At 42.5% G+C, this 19,812-nt stretch overlaps 1 protein-coding gene across 2 annotated transcripts in view; it reads left to right on the top strand.

Annotated features, from left to right (window-relative positions):
* Positions 1-815: 815 nt before the first annotated feature.
* Positions 816-19,812, top strand: part of PCSK5 (proprotein convertase subtilisin/kexin type 5) — a 739,798-nt gene continuing 720,801 nt past the window's right edge. Inside the window, exon 1 of one of the 2 annotated variants that reach the window (XM_030193725.1) lies at positions 816-1,386. In XM_030193725.1, coding sequence (XP_030049585.1) covers positions 1,207-1,386 — 180 coding nt within the window. In that variant the 5' untranslated portion in view covers positions 816-1,206. The remainder of the gene's footprint in view (positions 1,387-19,812) is intronic. The other variant, XM_030193726.1, reaches the window with a different exon arrangement.

Genomic DNA, 19,812 nt, shown 5'->3' with positions numbered 1-19,812 from the left:
TTTAGTTTGTTAGGGTATGGTAAAGTTCCAGCAGTTTTCTCTTAGTTAAACCAGCTTTATTAATTTTTCTCCTCTTTTGGTTAGGGAAGCCTGGGTGCCAGTGCTTATGCCGCTTCTTGATTTCATTCACATCTTTTTTTTTTCCATATTCTGAAAGATGTTCTTTTGGCTCTAATAGCCTCTTTCATTTCTCCTTTTAACCATGCTGGCTGTCTTTGCTCTTCTTTCCACCTTTTTATTAATATGTGGAATACATCTGTTCTAGAAAACAGAAGAAGAGAAGAAAATATTTTGGGACAGGTGGAAGGCGGGGGGGGGGGGGCATGGCAGGGCCACAAAGACAAAAAGTTGACCCAAGATGCCACAACTTCTTGAGCAGGCCCTGAAACAAACCGTAGTTACTTTTCTAGTCAGAGCAACATTGAAGTTTTCAGACCACCTATTTCCCGTACTTGAAAAACAATGTCACATTTTTAGTATGTGTACACACTTTTGTTTTTAAATGTAGACTGTGGCAATGCAACTGGTGACAATGTTATTTGCAGTTCATGTTAGCGAACACCGTACCTGTATGTAATATGTAAATCGCTTTGGTTGTATGAAGAATCTCATAAATATCGCGAACTGTTACTGTAAGAATTTTCAATGGTTTGGACACTGCTTTCTGCCTCTTTCTCTTCTGTACTGAGGTTAGCCGAGAGCTCCGAACAGAGCTGGAGGGCGCTAGGACCTCCCGGCCTCTCTCCTGGTCCAGAGTACTTCTGACTTCGGACGGGAGGTGGGGGGGACAGATAGTCAGTTAGGCTGCTGCCATTTCCACTCACACACACTACTCCACAGAGAGAGCACGATAGAGCTAGAGTGTGTGTATGTATCAGAGACTAACACGTATCGCGACACACTGTAGGCGAAAGAGGGATAGGGAAGGGGGAAAAAACAGGGACGATCCGAGGAGGGACCAGAATGCATACACATACCATTGGATAGAGAGGAAAGCCGAAGTTAAAAGTGCAAGACGAGCTGGAACCGAGTTCCTGTCAGTGCAGCGAAAGGTGCATGCAGCCTCCTGGGCTTGTAGCTGTTTGTCGGCGCACTTAAGTTTTGGAAAGAAAGCGGAGGAGGGTGCTGCGGACTCGCCTCTCCTGTGTCTTGCTGCTGCTGCGCCTGCAGGAGGGACAAGTTCTGGGGCTCTGCGCCGCGTGGACTATGGGCTGCAGGAGGCTCTCCGGAGGGGATCTGCTCTGCCTTCTCGCTCTCTTGCTGGGATTTTTCTTGTCTTCATGCAGGACTCGGATGTACACGAATCACTGGGCTGTGAGAATTACAGGGGGAAGCCAGGAAGCCAACAGGATAGCTAACAAATACGGCTACCTCAACATGGGACAGGTAATGGAAAAACGAAAATCAACCCCAAGCTAAATGCGTGACCAAAACAAATCTGGGCGATCGCACGTGCTGATGCTGGGGGGGGGGGGGGGGGGGGGTAGCTCCTTAATCTTTAAGGTGATCTGAGACCGGGGTTTCTCCCTTTTGATGAGTTACAGGTATTTAATGTCCATTAAATTATAGAGTGGTGGTGGAAATCGCTGAATGATAAAATAGTAAAAAAACAAGTTTCCACAGCAGTAAGTAAGAAAATGTGCAGTCAAAATAGCTATCTTATTTTTAAGGAGAAAAACCCGCCTCAAAGTGCCTGAATCATAATCAGTGCACAGCATGTAACTGATCCCGTTGACCAATTTCTCGCTCTTAAGGGGATCTGATATTTATCATAGGCAGCAAGAAACTGCTGTGGAAACTTGTTTTATTACTATTTAATGGCCATTATGCAGTTTCTCCTGAATACAGATGATCTCGTTTAGTTTTGCTAAGGTAGGGCAAAGTTTCAGGAGTTTTCTCCTAGTTAAAAACCAGCTTCGTTATTTTTTCCTCCCTCTTCCCTAATAGGGCTGCCTGGGTTAGACGTGCAAGCTTTTCAGTTAGCAGCCGCTTTTAAACTAAAGTTCAGTGACTGTGATCGATCGAAGGTATCAAAACCTAAGTAGAGACAGAGCAGCCCTCTCACATACTCTGAAGAAATTTAAACCAGTGATAAGATCAAACACACTTGAGAAATAAAACATCTGTTAGGGCGATTGGCAAGATGCACCGTTAACGCTTTTTTTGTTAGCTATAACTCATTTTGGTGGGATCTGTAAAAAAAAAAAAAGCATTCTGTGAACCTGGATCCTCTGGGAAGTAGTGGGGAGAGAATAACTAGGACTGCCTTGGCTGAGAGTGACTGCTGGACCCTCACCCAATGTGTAGTACACTTACATCTCCTTTGATCCTTTATTTTTCCTCCTATTGAGAGACCCCCGAGGCTGGGAAGTAGCACCCCTAGTGCTTCCTCACCCTTTCCAGGCATTCATTACCAAACGAGCAGTGGAGGGCAGATCAGGTCATAGGACCAGCGTAGACCTCAACAAACGGATTTGGATGACATGTTAGGTGTCAAAAAGATAACGTGAAAAGTGTGTGTGTGTGTGTGGGGGGTGGACTCACTTTAATGTAGAAAATGCCTTTACACTATGGCAGTTCACCTTTGCCACCTTGTTTTCCTATGTGCTGGTCTAGTGATGTGAACTTTGTATGTCACATGGAGGAGTAGCAGCCTAGTGGTCAGTGCAGCGGACTTTGATCCTGGGGAACTGGATTAATTTCCCACTGCAGCTCCTTGTGACTCTGGGCAAGTCACTTTAACCCTCCATTGTCCTAGGTACAAATAAGTACCTGTATATAATGTAAACCGCTTTGAATGTAGTTGGAAAAACCACAGAAAGGCGGTATATTAAGTCCCATCCTCCCCCCCCCCAGCTTTTCGAACCTCGGGAAGAGGCAGGCTGGGGTTTTGACGATTACAGGGTTGGGGGGGGGGGCACGCGGTTTCCCATATTAATATTGGACGCCTCCATCCTTGCGCATTCATTTCAGCCGTGTAAGAGCGATCTCATCAACTAGAAAGTTATCCGGCTGAGGAAGTGACCGTGTGCCGCCTTTTGAGCATGTTTCTCTCTCTCTCTCTCTGCCGAGCTCTCACCGTGCGACCTTTCCTGGATCGCTTTCGGCAGCTCAGGCTCTAAAGTACACAGAAGTGCTGCTTGATTAATGCCGGGGCTTGTTTCAACACTTCCATTGAAAAAAAAACCCTGTACTTGGGAGCTGGAGTTTCAGAGCAAAGTCTGAGATGAGTTCCAGGAAGCTGCTGCCCTTCGTTAGAGGCAAGATCTGATTTGGTTCTAGCAATAGAAGTGTTACTGTAGGACTGTACGGCATTCATTAGGTGCCTGGCTGTGTGCCTGAGTCAGTTTATTAGTGCCTTCAATATTACATATATATATTAAAAAATGAGCATTACTTAATCGTTTTTCAAAGAAAAATAATAAAAAAGTGATTACAAGGTCAGTCATACTACAGAGCAAAGTACAATGGGAGGAGATTTCATCCTTGGCTCTGTTTAGAACCTGCAATTTGTAGACCTAAGTGCCTATGATCTCATTTGAAGCAGCAGTAATTTCGTATTCAAATATATTGATAAGGCTGTTGCTGCAGGGTTAAAATAATTGCCGACTCACCCCCATCCCCCCCACCCCTTACAGGTTTAGCTGTGCTGTGCTAACAATGAAGATATATGTGTATGTGTGTGTCTGTTTATTATACCACTGTGTTCTATTTTAAGTACACACTTTTTTCTCATGAATATCCTTCAAGCTGTTAGTATGATTGCAGTGACAGGGACAGGAAAGGGGAAGCGGCATTATAGTTCATAATCACCTCAGCGGCAGTGCAGATTCAGAAGTGTAGTAGGATAGATTTGGGAATTTGCTTATTTGTGTTGTTACAGGGCATGAGTATTCTGGGATGGTCGGTAAACACACTCAGGGCATATTTGTATGTGTGGTATTCTTTTTGAGTTGGCTTTTGGCTCATTTTATTCTAATATGGCATTTGACATTTGGGTTTTTTGTTGTTTTTTTTTTTGGGGGGGGGAGGGTTCAGTTTCTTTCCCATGATATACTGGGGCTTCCCCCAAACCTCAGAGCATGTTTCAGAATATGCACAGTGAACATGCATGAGATCGATTCACGGCCACTGACTAGGGGTTCAAGTTATGTAAATGGATCTTATCCATATTCATTGTGGATATTCCAAAAACCTGATTGCCTATGTGGTCCTTGGAAATCCCTGACATATGATATATGTAACTATATTCAAGAAAAGAGGTTCATAACAACTTCTTTGGTCTTCTTTAAGGTTTCTCATTATTTATCTTGTTTGCATGTCTGGTTAATCTGAACCCAGTTGAAACAATTCACACAAGCTGCTTTTGTACACTACCACAATTTCCTGAATTGTCCAGAGCAGTTACCATAGTTAACAGAGAGGTGGAATGCTATAAAGGCTGGCAGGAATCTATCCTGCACTCTCTCCTCCCCCCCCCCCCCCCCATGCAGTATGCTAGATATAACAGTGACCTCCTGTAGGTAAAGAAGCATGATACCAGGTCTGAGCTTATACCTGCTCTGTCCACTCTTATAGTACCCAGTACTCTGTCTTGCCTGAAGACAAAGGATGCTACCTCTGGTGAGGAAAGGAGGGCACAGCCAGAGAGCAAGCAGCCTGCATTGTTTTGTGGATAGTGAAAACTGGCAGAGTTAGCTAAACACAAAGGAATCCCGTTTAGAAGGAATGGTTCCCCAGAATCTTAGGGGAGATTGGGTGGCGACGCCGGTAACTGGACAAACTTCTACGGTTTATGCCCTGATTGTGACTGAATAGATAGGGATGGGCTGGAGTGTAACTTTTAAGGAGCTTCGACCTTAGCTTCAGAACTTAATACAAGAACAGTGCTGGGCAGACTTCTACGGTCTGTGCACTGAGAAAGGCAAGGACAAATCAAACTCGGGTATATATAAAGTATCTTGTTGGGCAGACTGGATGGACCGTACAGGTCTTTATCTGCTGTCATTTACTATATATCTTACTATGATCCTGGCTGTTCTCATCTTCCATCAGTTTTCATATTTCTTTACTTCCTTAATATCCTTAACTCTCATGGAAAGAGAATCCGAGATTTATAGCTCTGTGGTTTTGTCTCAAAAGAGAATAAATGAAGTGGAATGCAGTCTAAGCACTGGGGTTGTGTGGTCGATTAGCATTTTTTTTTTTAGCATACTCTGTTTGCTTTTTTTTTTTAATTTTTAATGAATATGATGTAAGCTTGGTATTTGAGACATGCTTTTGAGTTACGTTTGGCAGAACACCTGTATTCTAAACTTTGGACTTGATTCACAGGGAACAGATGAGCCTCCAATATTCTTTGTAAATGATGTGTATAGTCAGAATATATGACATCTTATCTGTGTGTGCTATGTGTATTGTGTGTTCGCATGACAACTTCAAGGTTATATTTCACAAGACAAGAACAAAGCCAAGCTTGGGCAGATCGTTGAGCACAGAGAAATTGCCAGGGCAACTGAAAATATGTGCATTCTGGTCATGGTTTGCAGTCTGATAAGGTACCACGTTCACAAATAGAAGTGATAGGCATGACTGACGCGTGTTGTTCCAGAAAAATGTATTCCCAATTCAGAGGCAGTTAAGACAGATACAGAGGAACTATCAAGGTGGTCTAGGTAGCCATAAGAGAGGTTTTGCAATAATGTCCTTGAGTCTGCATTTCTTAGTCTCTTTGTCAGGATAGGGAGCGCAAAACAGTTGCATTGAACTTGATCCAAGTATTACTTACATCAATATACTAGGTATTAGGAAAACAATGTTGCAGTTCAGGATGAATATTAGGAAGGGTGAAGAGCTGGAAGCTGTTATATGGAGGTTGGGTGGATATAGCCACATACAAGATGTAAGCTACTATTAAGAGCTCTGACTCCCCTCTCCATGTGGTAATTTCTGCAACTAGGCTGGGGAAGGAGAGTACACAAATGCTAGAGTAGATGTGTGAAGTAGGGATGGGCCACCATTTGTGGTGAAATATTCGCTGATAACAGTGCACACTCTGTAAGAGCGTCCTCTTTCATATAGTGCAAACTCTTGACAACATTCATTCCAGAACAACCCCTCCCCCCCACCAAATAAAACATGATGGTTATCTGAGGTTGACTAGTCAGCAAGGCATTATGAATGTAATTCTTGAAGTGCCCCAATGCCAAATGGTGAGAGCCTATTTCACAGGGGCGTAGCCAGACTTCAACGGTAGGGGGGGTCCAGAGCCGAGGTGAGGGGGCACATTTTAGCCCCCCCCATTGCCAACACCGACCCCACCCGCCATTGCCGACACCTCCAACAACTTTGACCTGGACCCCCCTGCCGATGACCCTCTCGACCCCCCCGCCTGCCATCGCCTACCTTTGCTGGCGGGGGACCCCAACTCCCGCCAGCCGAAGTCGTCTTCCTTCGTTTGGTTTCTGACTGAGTCTGACGTACGTGCAGGACTTCAAACTCACAGAAACAGAACGAAGCCCTGCGATGTGCAGGACGTCAGACTCAGTCAGAAGAAACCAAACGAAGGAAGAAGACTTCGGCTGGCGGGGGTTGGGGTCCCCCGCAAGCAAAGGTAGCAGGCGGCGGGAGGGGGGGTTGAGAGGGTCACCGGCAGGGGGGTCCAGGCCCAGGCCCCCGTGGCCCCATAGCAGCTACGCCCCTGCTATTTCATAACAACATCTGAGTGCCCAAATTGTATTATAGAATACTAGAGTAACCTGGTATAGGCATTCCTTATTTATTTATTTATTTCTTACATTTATATTCCACATTTTCCCACCTATTTGTAGGCTCAATGTGGCTTACATAGTACCGGAGAGGCGTTACAGACTCCGGTGTAAACAAATACAAAGTGGTGGTGTGGTAAGATAAAGTTCATGTGGCACAGCCACACTAGGGAATCGTACAACGGAAGAGTTGTGCTATGTCCATTACGTTCTTTAGTTTTGTTGTGCTGCAAAGATCAGGCATTTATGTTGGATCTGTAGGGTATGCCTTTTTAAACAGGTTAGTTTTTAGTGTTTTCCGGAAGTTTAGGTGGTCGTTCGTAGTTTTCAAGGCTTTTGGTAATGCGTTCCATAGTTGTGTGCTTATGTAGGAAAAACTGGACGCGTAAGTTGATTTGTATTTGAGTCCTTTGCAGCTTGGGTAGTGCAGAATGCTGGCTTTGGCCTAACCCCTGGTAAGCCTTTCCTTGGCCGAGAGGTGCCCAGCTCTACCACCAGCTGCCTTTCAGGTGCTGTGGAGGACTTGCAGCTCATCTGCATATCCTTACAGCCTTCTCTGTGGTGACTCCCAGGTCCACTCCGATCCACTCAGGGCCTCTGCTCTAGGTGCCCAGCGCTCCCACCAGGTGCTGTGGAGGACTTGCAGCCCTTCTGCATATCCTCACAGCTGTATCTGGGGTGACTCCCAGGTCTACCCCGATCTTCCCAGGGCCCTCGCTCCAGGTGCCCAGGGTTTCCAGGTGCTTTTTGGCTAAGATCGGGCCACCCTCAGGGGAAGGAATGCTGGCTTCGGCCTAACCCCTGGTAAGCCTTTCCTTGGCCGAGAGCCTTACTCTTAGGCACCTACAGTTAACTCCAGCCATATGCTTGGCATAACTGTGGTTGTGTAAATGCAGCAAGGATGCTTGTACCATAGAGTATCCTGTTATGTACTTTAGCGGCAGCTGTGCCCATGTATACACCCCCTTGTTATTTACATTCTATCCCCCGGGTTCTATAAATGGCGACTAAAGTTACGCACACAAATCTGCATGTGTAGCCAATGTATGCATGCAACTTAATTGTTTAACAAGCTCATCAGCGCATATAATTGGGCAACAACAAGCAATTAGCACTAATCTGCACTACCCAAGCTGCAAAGGACTTAAATACAAAACAACTTACGCATCTAGTTTTTCCTACATAAGCACACAACTGTGGAACACATTACCAAAAGACTTGAAAATGACGTACGACCACTTAAACTTCCTGAAATCACTAAAAACCAACCTGTTTAAAAAGGCATACCCTACCGATCCAACTTAAATGCCTAATCTCTGCAACACAACTGTGATTTATTTTCTCCCTTCCTTAGCCCTCGCAGGGAGGGGAAGACACAAAAAAATAATAAGACAGAGAACTTAGGCTCAGTTAGGCGCAATCAGTTATTATCTTTATTGATATCTTACAGAGCCAAATACAAAATAGTTCTCTCCCTGGAGCAGGTTGCCAGTCAGCAGTGCACATCCTGAAAGACAAGGTCTGCTCAGCTAATACTGCCCTGGACATAACATATATACTGTTACAAGTTACATTTTCCCAGAAATCATGTGATTTCCCATAAACCAGAACCATTAGGTAGCCTTATACCATATACGGATTTGTCATGTATTCTATCAGTCTCTCCTGATGTGTTTGCATCTGAACAGTCGGTGGCCATTGGTTAATTGCTTATGGGTTCTGTGTAAGTTCTGCATGCACAGCCAGAACAATACCCTTGTGTCCTCTCTCTGTCTATCTTCCTTAGCCCTCACACTGTGTCCTCAGCCTGTCAGCAACTGCCAAGGTTACATCCACCTTATATGAAAAACATACTCAGCTGCAAACTAAATGTTATGAAGTGTCAGTTCTCAGCTCCTGAGAAAGCAATGATTGTTACACAAGATGCTGAGTTAGTAGGCTAACATGTGAGAACCAAACTGAGCAAAGTACAGGCCTTAGGCCTAGCCCTTAGGAACAGGCCTAAGCATAGGAAGGCATATACACAACCAAACTAAAGCCATTCTCCGATTCCCTAATGTGGCTGTGCCACATGAACGTGTTCTTACCACAACATCACCCTGTATTTGTTCACACCGGAGCCTGCAAACACCTCTCTGGTACTATGTAAGCCACATTGAGCCTACAAATAGGTGGGAAAACGTGGGATACAAGTGTAATAAATAAATAATTGGCACTAATTAGAATTTACGCTCACAACTTTCTAAGCATATTGTATAAAGTGGTCCATGTAAATTCTAATGCGTGGATCATAAAAAGGGTGTGGCCATGGGAGGGGCATAGGCAGGTCATGGGCGTTCCTAAAAATTACATGCATTGTTACAGAATATGACTGATCTGCACCTAAGTAAGACATGGGAATTTACACCAGGTTTTAGTTGGTGTAAATGACTGCACCGAAATTTTAGTTGTGAGATGGCTGCTACATTTAACTTAATTTTTTTGGTGCCATATATAGAATCTGGCCCTATGTAATGTATGCATGTCCTTGCAGGATAATCCTTAGGTGCCCTGCTGACACTTTTGTGGGTAAGTATACACTTAAGCATATAGATGACAGTATTTTATACATTTATATGCTCAAGTGGTGCGTAAATATGGGCATCTTGTTATAGAATTACCCCATACACCCAGATTCTATATAACGCGCCTAGGATTTTGCACCAAAATCCAAGCATTTTCTATAACAATGCATGTAACTTAATTGGCTTAACAAGCCAGTCAGTGTTGTTAACACTACTTGAGCAAGCAAGCAATAATTAGCACTAATTGACAATAATTATTCTGTAATGCACAGTACCTAAATGCTAATGCATGCAGGCAAAAAGGGGCGTGGTTATGGGCGTAGAAATGGGTGTTTCATGGGCATTCTAAAATTTACACGTGTATGTTTAGAATATGGCTCAGCCATATTTTTGTTGGTGTAAATGGACACGCATAGTTTTAGGTACTGGGATATCAACTAAGAGTATTCTATATCCCGCGCTTAAATCTAGGCGCAACTTATAGAATACGCTTAGGCGGAAATGTTTTCCACACAGATTTTTTTAGGCATCATGTATAGAATCTCCTCCATTGTGGGCAAAATTTAAGCACACCAGTTAAATGAGTTGATCTCTTGAAAGTGAGGGAACGATCAAGAGTAACACCCTGATTCTTTGAATGGCTTTCGAACAAGATGCTAGCGCCATGGTTAGAAAACAATGCTTACATTAAGATGACTTTTATCTCACCAGTGGATATGCTAATAGCCTTTGTGATGTTAAATTCAGTCCCTGGAGCAGTGGCAAGGAGAGAGTTGATAAGCAAACAAGGGGAAGATAATGAAGCATGACCAGGTTGGTGCTAAGAGGTTAAAACTCCTTGGACACCAACTAGTGTAATGGTGAGGTCAAATCCAAGAAGATCATAAAACGTAGGCAGCCAAATGTTTAGGTAACAGCCTTCTAGTTTTGATAGTCATCTAAATCAGTGTTTCTCAACTCAGTCCTTGGGAGACACCCAGCCAGTCTAACTCATGCATATTCATTGCGGGTGTCCGAAAACCTGACTGGCTGGGTGTGTCCTGAGGACTGGATTGAGAACTCCTGATGTAGATTATCTCAGACTTTTGTAATGAGAAATGCTTGGGAGCAGGGGCATATCCAGACTTCGGCGGGAGGGGGGTCCAGAGCCCAAGGTGAGGGGGCACATTTTAGCCACCACCACCACCAACAACAACAACTTTGACCCGCCCCCTGCCACCAACCCTCCCTCACCGCCGCCGTTGCCTACCTTTGCTGGCGGGGGACCCTAACCCCTGCCAGCCGAGGTCCTCTTCTTTCGGCACAAGGCTTCGTTCTGTTTCTGAGTCTGACGTCCTGCACGTACAACGTATGTAGTTTTGTGCACATCTACCCAGGGTGGCAGAGGAGCAAAGAGAGAGACAAAAACTGACTTGAGCATTTCATTGGCTTGCAGCTGGAATGTATCGTTAGCTGCATGAAGAGAAATCGGAATATACGCAAAGGTTAAACTTTGGTTCATTTTCATAAATGTTATTGGCTTTTTGGTTCATTTCACCCATTCAGTTTAATAAAACTTTTCAGGTCACACAAGCCCCCGGATCCTATATAGCGCGCCTAGTGTTCCATGCTGAAATCCAAGCATATTCTGTAACAACCCACATAACTTAATTGGCTTAACAAGCCAATCAGCGTTCTTAACAGCACTTAAGCAATAATGAGCACTAATTGGTGAAAATTAGAATTTATGTGCACAACTCCCTAAGCGTATTCTGTAATGCACTGTGCCTAAATTTTAATGTGTGCAGACAAAAAGGGTTGTGATTATGGGTGAGGACATGGATATTTCATGGGCATTCTAAAATTTACTTGTGTTATTATAGAATCTACAGGCCAGGATTTATGCCACATTTTCATTGGTGTAAATGGAGGCGCATAGTTTTAGGCACTAGAATATCAACAAAGATTATTCTATTTACCGCAGCTAAATATAGGTACTGCTTATAGAATACACTTAGGGGTCCTTTTACTAAAGTGCACTGAAAAATAGCCTGCAGTAGTGTAGGCGTGGGTTTTGGGCGTGCACAGAATCATTTTTCAGCGCACCTGTAAAAAAGTCCTTTTTAAAATTTTTCCCGAAAATGGACGTGCGGCAAAATCAAATTGCCTCGTGTCCATTTTGGGTCTGAGACCTTACTGCCAGCCATTGACCTAGCGATAAAAAGTCTCACGCAGTAGCCAGGCGGTAATGACCTACATGCATCAAATGGCGCACGTCTGATACACGTGGCAGAAAATACAAATGATTTTTCTGCCACGCGTATTGGACGCGTACCAAAAATGAAATTACCTCGAGCCATGTGAAAGCCGCGTGGAAACTCAATTTTGGCACGGCTTAGTAAAAGAGCCCCTTAGGTGGTAATGTTTTCTGCTCGGATTTTCTAGGTGCCATATATATAGAATCTGGCCCAAAATGACTTAAATTTATGTTAATTTGTAGGTTAATGCATGTTAAATTGATTTTTTCAGGTACTAAATTTTTTTGAATGCATAAATGAACCAAATTTCTGATTACAAATGCATATCCCTAAGAGGAATAGCTGGGCCAACTGGATAAGTCAATTAGTTGTTATCTGCTGTCCATTTGCTATGTTAAATGTAAGTCTCCAGTTCAGGAAGTGCTTACTCAATGAGTTAGTCATTGGATAGAATTTTTTCAGTGTTCTTTAAATTTGTTATTATGTGTTTTTTTTTTGTTATTTGTTTGTCGCATTTTTCACAGTTTTTCACCATAGTCTCTTTAAAGACTTGCATTTTGGCACATGTACTATTTGGTGTACACATTATTCGTGATAACTGATTCAGTTTTGTATTCAATCTGTTTCAATATTCAGTACGCCTGCTTGCATTTTGTTTTTATTTTGGTTGCTTTTTGCGCCTTTTATGGTGTTTCTCTTTATATGTAGAATGGTATTCCTGTTTTTTTTTTTAATCTTTTTAGCTCCCTCAGCAGCTTCTTCTAGACTTTTCAAAGATTTGTTTGGTTTCTCACCCTTGCACGTTGTTCTAGAGTCTCCATGTATTATTTATACAGCACATCATCTAGTCACTACATACTTGTATACTACATGTGTATATATATCCAGTATTATTACTCACAGTTTAATTTAATTATTCAATACCATGGTTTATATTATTTGAGCACTGTTATTCAAATGCCTCCATTGCACTCTTTTGATTCGCATTCATTGATTCTTCCACTTTAGAATAAAGACCACCCTTTTGTGACATTACATTTTTGCTCCTTTACAGACTGCTGCATTCTCAGCATATGTCATATACTCTGTTTTCTCATCAGTGTCCACATGTATACCCATATATGTTTTCATGTATTAATACACATATATCATTTTTATTTATTTACATTGAGAGATGTATACATTTATGAATGTTGTATACATTTATGAATGTTGTTTTTACTCCAAGCATACCATTAATCTATCAGTGCTTAATTTATTTCTTGCTTGTATACTCTGCGTGTACATGTTTGTATTTTAATATGAGATGAATATTTAAAATGTTTAGATGTTACTTATGAGTTATATATTTGTTTTATCCCAGACTCCTGAGGCAGGCAGGCCGAAACACAGCGCCGTGTCGAGTCTTCACTTTCAGAATAAAGACCACCCCTTTGTGAACATCTTGACTCCTTTGTCTTCCAGTGAAATGAACTAAACCATTAGTAAATTGTGTGTAGGGGGGAGGAAGCACCATTATTCTATAATTATGCACCTTGTTCCACACCAAAATGCCCATGACCCTCCCATTTTCATACCCCCTTTTTTGGAAAGTATGTAAATTTTAGGCATAGATCCCATGCCTAATTTTATGTGCATTGGTCCCAGTTAAATCTGATTAGTGCCAATAATTGCTTATTAAAAAGCCCATTAGCACTGATTGACTTGTTATTCAATTAAATTGTGCGTTCAAATTGGGAATTCACCTAAATTTGCATGTGCAATTTTTGGCAACCCTTTGCAAAATTACATAGTAACATAGTAGATGACAGCGGAAAAAGACCTGCACAGTCCATCCAGTCTGCCCAACAAGATAAACTCATATGTGCTACTTTTTGTGTATACCTTACCTTGATTTGTATCTGTCATTTTCAGGGCACAGACCGTATAAGTCTGCCCAGCACTATCCCTGCCTCCCAACCACCGGCTCTGGCACAGACCGTATAAGTCTGCCCAGCACTATCCCTGCTTCCCACCACCATCTCTGCCACCCAATGTCAGCTAAGCTTCTGAAGATCCATTCCCTCGGAACAGGATTCCTTTATGTTTATCCCATGCATGTTTGAATTCCGTTACCGTTTTCCTCTCCACCACTTCCCGTGGGAGAGCATTCCAAGCATCCTCAATTTGTAAACGTAAGCTTAAATGGCTTAAATTTGATCATTATTTATCTAAACACTCAGCAGTCTCCAGTGTACCCTAAGAATGTTTCCTCTCATCCGCTCATTTATCTTGTTTTATGCTTCATGTTTGAAGTGTTTTGTTCCTCGTTGTAGGCATACATAACACGTCATTAATGAATACAAATCGGATCTATATGATTTTGTACTATTGTATAGTTAAATAACCTCAATAAAAAAGATTAAAAAAAAATTATTTTTAGCGAAACGCCTTACAGCGTTTCTGGCTTGGATGTTGTTCAGCCATTTCAGATCTAAGCGTAAGGTAATTAAAAATATTAAAATGTTTCTTCCCTCCCTACCTCCACCGTCGCTGCAAATAGATTCTCCACACATCGTTCATGTAGGATAGAGTCCTGAATGAGCAGGACCTTACGAGACTGGGAGACTGGGCGGCTAAATGGCAGATGACGTTTAATGTGAGCAAGTGCAAGGTGATGCATGTGGGAAAAAAGAACCCGAATTATAGCTACGTCATGCAAGGTTCCACGTTAGGAGTTACGGACCAAGAAAGGGATCTGGGTGTCGTCGTCGATAACACGCTGAAACCTGCTCAGTGTGCTGCTGTGGCTAGGAAAGCGAATAGAATGTTGGGTATTATTAGGAGAGGTATGGAAAACAGGTGTGAGGATGTTATAATGCCGTTGTATCGCTCCATGGTGCGACCGCACCTTGAGTATTGTGTTCAATTCTGGTCGCCGCATCTCAAGAAAGATATAGTAGAATTGGAAAAGGTGCAGCTAAGGGCGACTAAAATGATAGCGGGGATGGGATGACTTCCCTAAGAAGAAAGACTAAGGAGGCTAGGGCTATTCAGCTTGGAGAAGAGACGGCTGAGGGGAGACATGATAGAGGTATATAAAATAATGAGTGGAGTGGAACAGGTGGATGTGAAGCGTCTGTTCACGCTTTCCAAAAATACTAGGACTAGGGGGCATGCGATTAAACTACAGTGTAGTAAATTTAAAACAAATCGGAGAAAAGTTTTCTTCACCCAACGTGTAATTAAACTCTGGAATTCATTGCCGGAAAATGTGGTGAAGGCGGTTAGCTTAGCAGAGTTTAAAAAGGGGTTGGACGGTTTCCTAAAGGACAAGGCCATAAACCGCTACTAAACGGACTTGGAAAAATCCAAAATCCCAGGAATAACATGTATAGAATGTTTGTACGTTTGGGAAGCTTGCCAGGTGCCCTTGGCCTGGATTGGCCGCTGTCGTGGACAAGATGCTGGGCTCGATGGACCCTTGGTCTTTTCCCAGTATGGCATTACTTATGTACTTATGAGCAAAAGATGACAATACTGGAAAATATTAGTGAACCGTAAAAAAACATTCCAATGATAGTCTGAAGGGTAGCGTTTGCCTGAACTGGTGTGGTAGTGTAATGATGGGAAGTAAGAAGCCCAAGTTCAGTGTTGGAAGAAGAAGGATGAATATGGTAGTTTGCCTTGAAAATGAAAAGGTAGAGGGACCCTCCCCCCATGCACAAATCCAAAAGTAGGAGCGAACCAAAGAAACTCTTGCAGCCGAAGGGGTAGTATATAAATCTTTATTCAGCACCACTCTTGTAGAAGACCGGACAGGGGGGCTGTGTTTCGATGGGAAACACCCTTCTGCGTCAGGGTGCATATACTGGAGAATGCAGAGGCAATGCTAATTAACTCAGCACCACAGCTCCATACCAAGCTCCTTCCCCCCTCTTCTGAAGTTACAGACAGTGGTATTGCTAGTATTAATGCTATGGCTGTTCTGGAGAGGGTAAGACAAAGACTGAGCTCAGTAAAAGTTTGCCTTACTGTGCCTTTACTTGGGTTTTTCCCAGTGCTAAGGCACATGGCCATTAAAAAAAATATCGTGGAAGCACTTACCGACACCTCTTTCGTAGGTGGTAATGGCTCCCGCAGTAATCCTGTGCTAATCAGCGTGCGGTAATGTGGATGCGCTAACTGTTTAGTGCTGGAACGCCCACTCTTTGCCCAAGACATGCCCCCTCTGTTCAAAAATAAAAAATATATTTTTTAGCGTGTGCTGATTGGTAACCGAGTGCATCCCATGGTAAGCCCTTTTAAGCTGTGGTAAGCATACAGTAGCTTAGTAAAAGAACCCCTTAATATGGGGGGGGGGGGGATTTGGGAGACTTTTTAGCAAATAGAAGTCGATTCTGCTCATCTGTATGGCGAGGGTAAGCAGGAATAGGAGTGAACGGGATGTACTTTTTCATATCATCAAAATTCATTTGCTTTACAGTAGTGAGTCCCTTTTAAATTGGGGAAAACTTGCCAGTTGGTGATTAAATTAAAGGTGTTGATTATCACTCTGTTCCCCACCCCAACATTGCTAGGGAGGAAACATCATCTATCAAAATTTTTAGTGATCTAAAATGTGTAATGTTAAATAGCTGATATTTGAATGGGGTTATTTAGCTAGTTATAGGGGACAGTTATCAGAATCCTTGTGTATTTAGATTGATTGCTGGGCTGTGATCTTTTGCCAGGGGGATGGGCAGGTTATGGGATCAGGGTGTTGGGGATGCTATCTGGGGATCATGACTGCGTTAGTGGCAGTTGGATTTGCAGTGTATGTGTGTGTGTGTGTGTGGGGGGGGGGTTGTGTTGTGTTCGGGGGTGGGGGCGCTATAGACTGTTATTGCTGCCACAGTAGCATTTATTTATGTTGAGTTTTAAGGCGCTCTCACGGTGTTAGTAGGGGCCCTCAGGCCTACTGGTCCTGGCATGTAAAGCAGTGGCTGTGAATTATTTGTGCGGCAAATACAGGGCACACGAGGCCCTGTGTGGTAAATACAAGGCACACTCCCTGTATTAGCGATCCTTTTACCAAGCTACGGTAAAAAGGGCCCTGCACTAACAGCGGGGGGCGTTTTTGCCACGTGCTGCGGCCTTTTTTTTTTAACTGCAACTGGTAAAAAAGGCTGAAAATAGCCATGACCATGCGGTAAGATTTTTCTTACTGCGTGCCCATGCGAGGGGGAGCACTTACCGCCATCCATTGAAGTGAAGATAAGGGCTTCTGCACTATCCCGACAGTAACTGGGCAGTGCATGGCGCTGCCCGATTACCACCGGGTTAGCAGCGCGCTAAAAATTACAACCCTATTTTCTCCAGTGTAGGAAGTAGCATGCACTGGGGCTGAATCTGCCACCGCCACCTGCATTGGGCTGGCGGTAGCTCCAGAGTAGCATGCAGTAAGTCCATGTTGAGTTTACCGCCGCTTTGTAAAAGGACTCCTTATTTAATAGCTTTTCCAGTTATCACATGTTAATTTTTGTACTTACTACATGTTGTAACACCAAACGTATTGTACCTTAGTCTGCTGAAAATCTGCTTAACCCTAGAACGCATGACGTTAAAAATATACATATTAACGTCATGGGGGCCTTTTAGGCCCCCATGCACATAATGTAGAAAAACACACTTAAATAACTTTCACAAGTTTATTTCAAAATTGCTCAATAAAATATGAATAGTGGACAACATTTTAATTATAATTTTTCACAGAAAACACCAAAAAATCTTTTTTTTCCCAAATTTCACGCAAAGACATGAAAACACACAAAAATGCAAAGAAATCTATAGCAAACTAGCTGCAGCTACATTTTTATTCTAACTTTCTTTTCTATTATATTAGTCTTCCAAACAATTCTGACATGTTATTTTTTCAGAAGAGTGTTCTTTGCAAACAGTTTCCTTACAAGTGGAACAATATCGCTCAGTTTTCCTCTCTATGTTTCTTGGACACATGAAACAACGCTTTCGTTTTCTTTCTCCTGGCTCTGGAGTAATCTGCAACTGTACGCCACACCGTTTCATTGCTTCTTTAGTTTTCTTTGGCAAGCATTTCAAGTCGCTTCGCTCTATCATGTGAGGTATTACAAGTTCATGACAAAGGCCCTTCAAGAATAAGCGTCTCCTGTCCTTCCTCTGTGCATGAAATTCAGGATGAGTTTCTGTATAAATAATGAATGAATTTAGGGCTGCTACATCAAGCATATTTGAAAATAGTACTACAGGCCATCGTTTTGTTTGCCTCTTACACGAATATTCTCCCACCATCTCATCCATTTTATCTACACCTCCTTTTGTTGCATTGTAATGCAGGATGATTTCTGGTTTCAATTTTTGGTTATTGCTGTCAACACTGCAATCGTGATGCATGGTACTGAGTAAAATTACAGATTTCTCCTTCTTTGCCTTGTAAGATACCAAAGTCGCTTTGTTATTGAATCCAAAGACACTCTCATAAAGTGCTCGCTGACGATTGTGTTTGAGTGCTGCTGGAATTTCTCGTCTGTTTTGCTTTATAGTACCAACAAGTGTAATAGCTTTTGCAAGCAGAAAATTGCCTAGTTCAACATTGGTGAAATAATTGTCCATGGTGATGTTTCTACCTGAATTGAATATTGGAACAGCAAGAGTTTTGACTATTTCAGACCCCAGATCCTTCTGTACTGGTGCACCAACCTCTTTGCCACAGTAGATTACGCCATTTATGCCATAATAATTTGCAGAATCACACATCCAGAAGATTTTTATACCGTACTTGGCTGGCTTGCTGGGCATGTATTGTATGAATTTGCAGCGTCCTCTGAACGGTACAAGTTGCTCATCTACAGTAACATTAGTACTAGGATTGTAAAGTTTTGTGCAATTTTTGATAAATATGTTCCAGATATAACTGATAGGGGCTAATTTGTCTGTTTCAAACCTCGCTGCACGAGTTCGCTTATCATCAAAGCGAATGATCCTTCTAATTTCCTCATATCTGCCCACTGACATTGTCGCCTTATAGTGTGGATCAGAAAGTGGGTCCAGAAATAATTCTCGTATTGGGACATCATACGATTTTTGACTCCCTGCCAGCAGGAGAAGTCCAATATATGCATAAAGTTCCTCTTTTGAGATATTTTTCCAGGACTTATTTTTTGCTGAAGCGATACGTCTTCCTTCTAGGTTTGAACATAATAGGACCTCTTCTGCAATATTGTCAGAAAAATAAGTACAGAATTCATCTTTAGGGGTAAAGTAACTGGGACTTCCCACAGCTCCTTGAGCCTGTCTCACAATATTGTGTATTGGAGTACGTCCGACTAATGTAGGATTACTGTCCCAAAAAACATTCGTTTTGGATGTTCTACTTATCACTTCTTGAGGATCCACTAGATTCACTTCTTCATCATCAGAAGAATCACTGGATGAGGATGTTTGATTAGCTGGTGGCAGATATTCTTCATCAGACAAAGATAGTTCACTTTCATCATCGCTTTGAAACATAATCGCTTCAATCTCTTGGTCAGTCAGACACTTGGAGGAAGACTGTGCCATTGCTGACTAGATGTTAGAAAATGAAACAGATTTCCTCTCAACAGCTTATCTTATCACAGGTCCTTCAGCAATTAGCTCACAGTGTATACTGTCCTCAGTGTTCAGAGGACCTGAGGTGATGTCATGGCCTTATCACTCCCTCCAAAAATCACATGACATCCTCACATGTTATTATCCACACCCTGGCCCCTCCACCAGCATTACTGAGTACAAATAAAGTAACTTGAGACACAAACACTTCTGAGAACATGATAAAAACAGCGGGGGCCTAAAAGGCCCCCAATTCGTACAGATGTAGTTTTCACCAAACAAGCATTGTTACACCATAATGCCTATGAAAAAAAATTATATGAACAACTGGATATTATCAACAATGACATACTTGAGTAATACCTTGAGTTTCAAAATTCTAACTAAAGTAATTTTGCAGATAATAGCAAAAATGTAAGCATGGGGGCCTAAAAGGCCCCCAATATGCGTTCTAGGGGCTGGATAACTCATTTTTAAGCTGATAGTGAAATACCACAGGGCCCTGTCAGGATGTAAGTATGGTAATATGATCACCTATCTTTAAAGTTTTGCACTTATTGAGTGGCACCCTCTTTAGTTTTATCCTTTGTATTTCGATCTTCTTGGTAAGTAAGGCCGTGTGAAGCCGAGACAGAGGGCTATAAAGCTTTGCACATT

This window comes from Microcaecilia unicolor, chromosome 2, assembly GCF_901765095.1.
Source record: "Microcaecilia unicolor chromosome 2, aMicUni1.1, whole genome shotgun sequence".
Taxonomy (NCBI): domain Eukaryota; kingdom Metazoa; phylum Chordata; class Amphibia; order Gymnophiona; family Siphonopidae; genus Microcaecilia; species Microcaecilia unicolor.
Note: the sequence above shows the minus strand (reverse complement) of the source record. Positions and strands in the feature narration are given on the sequence as shown.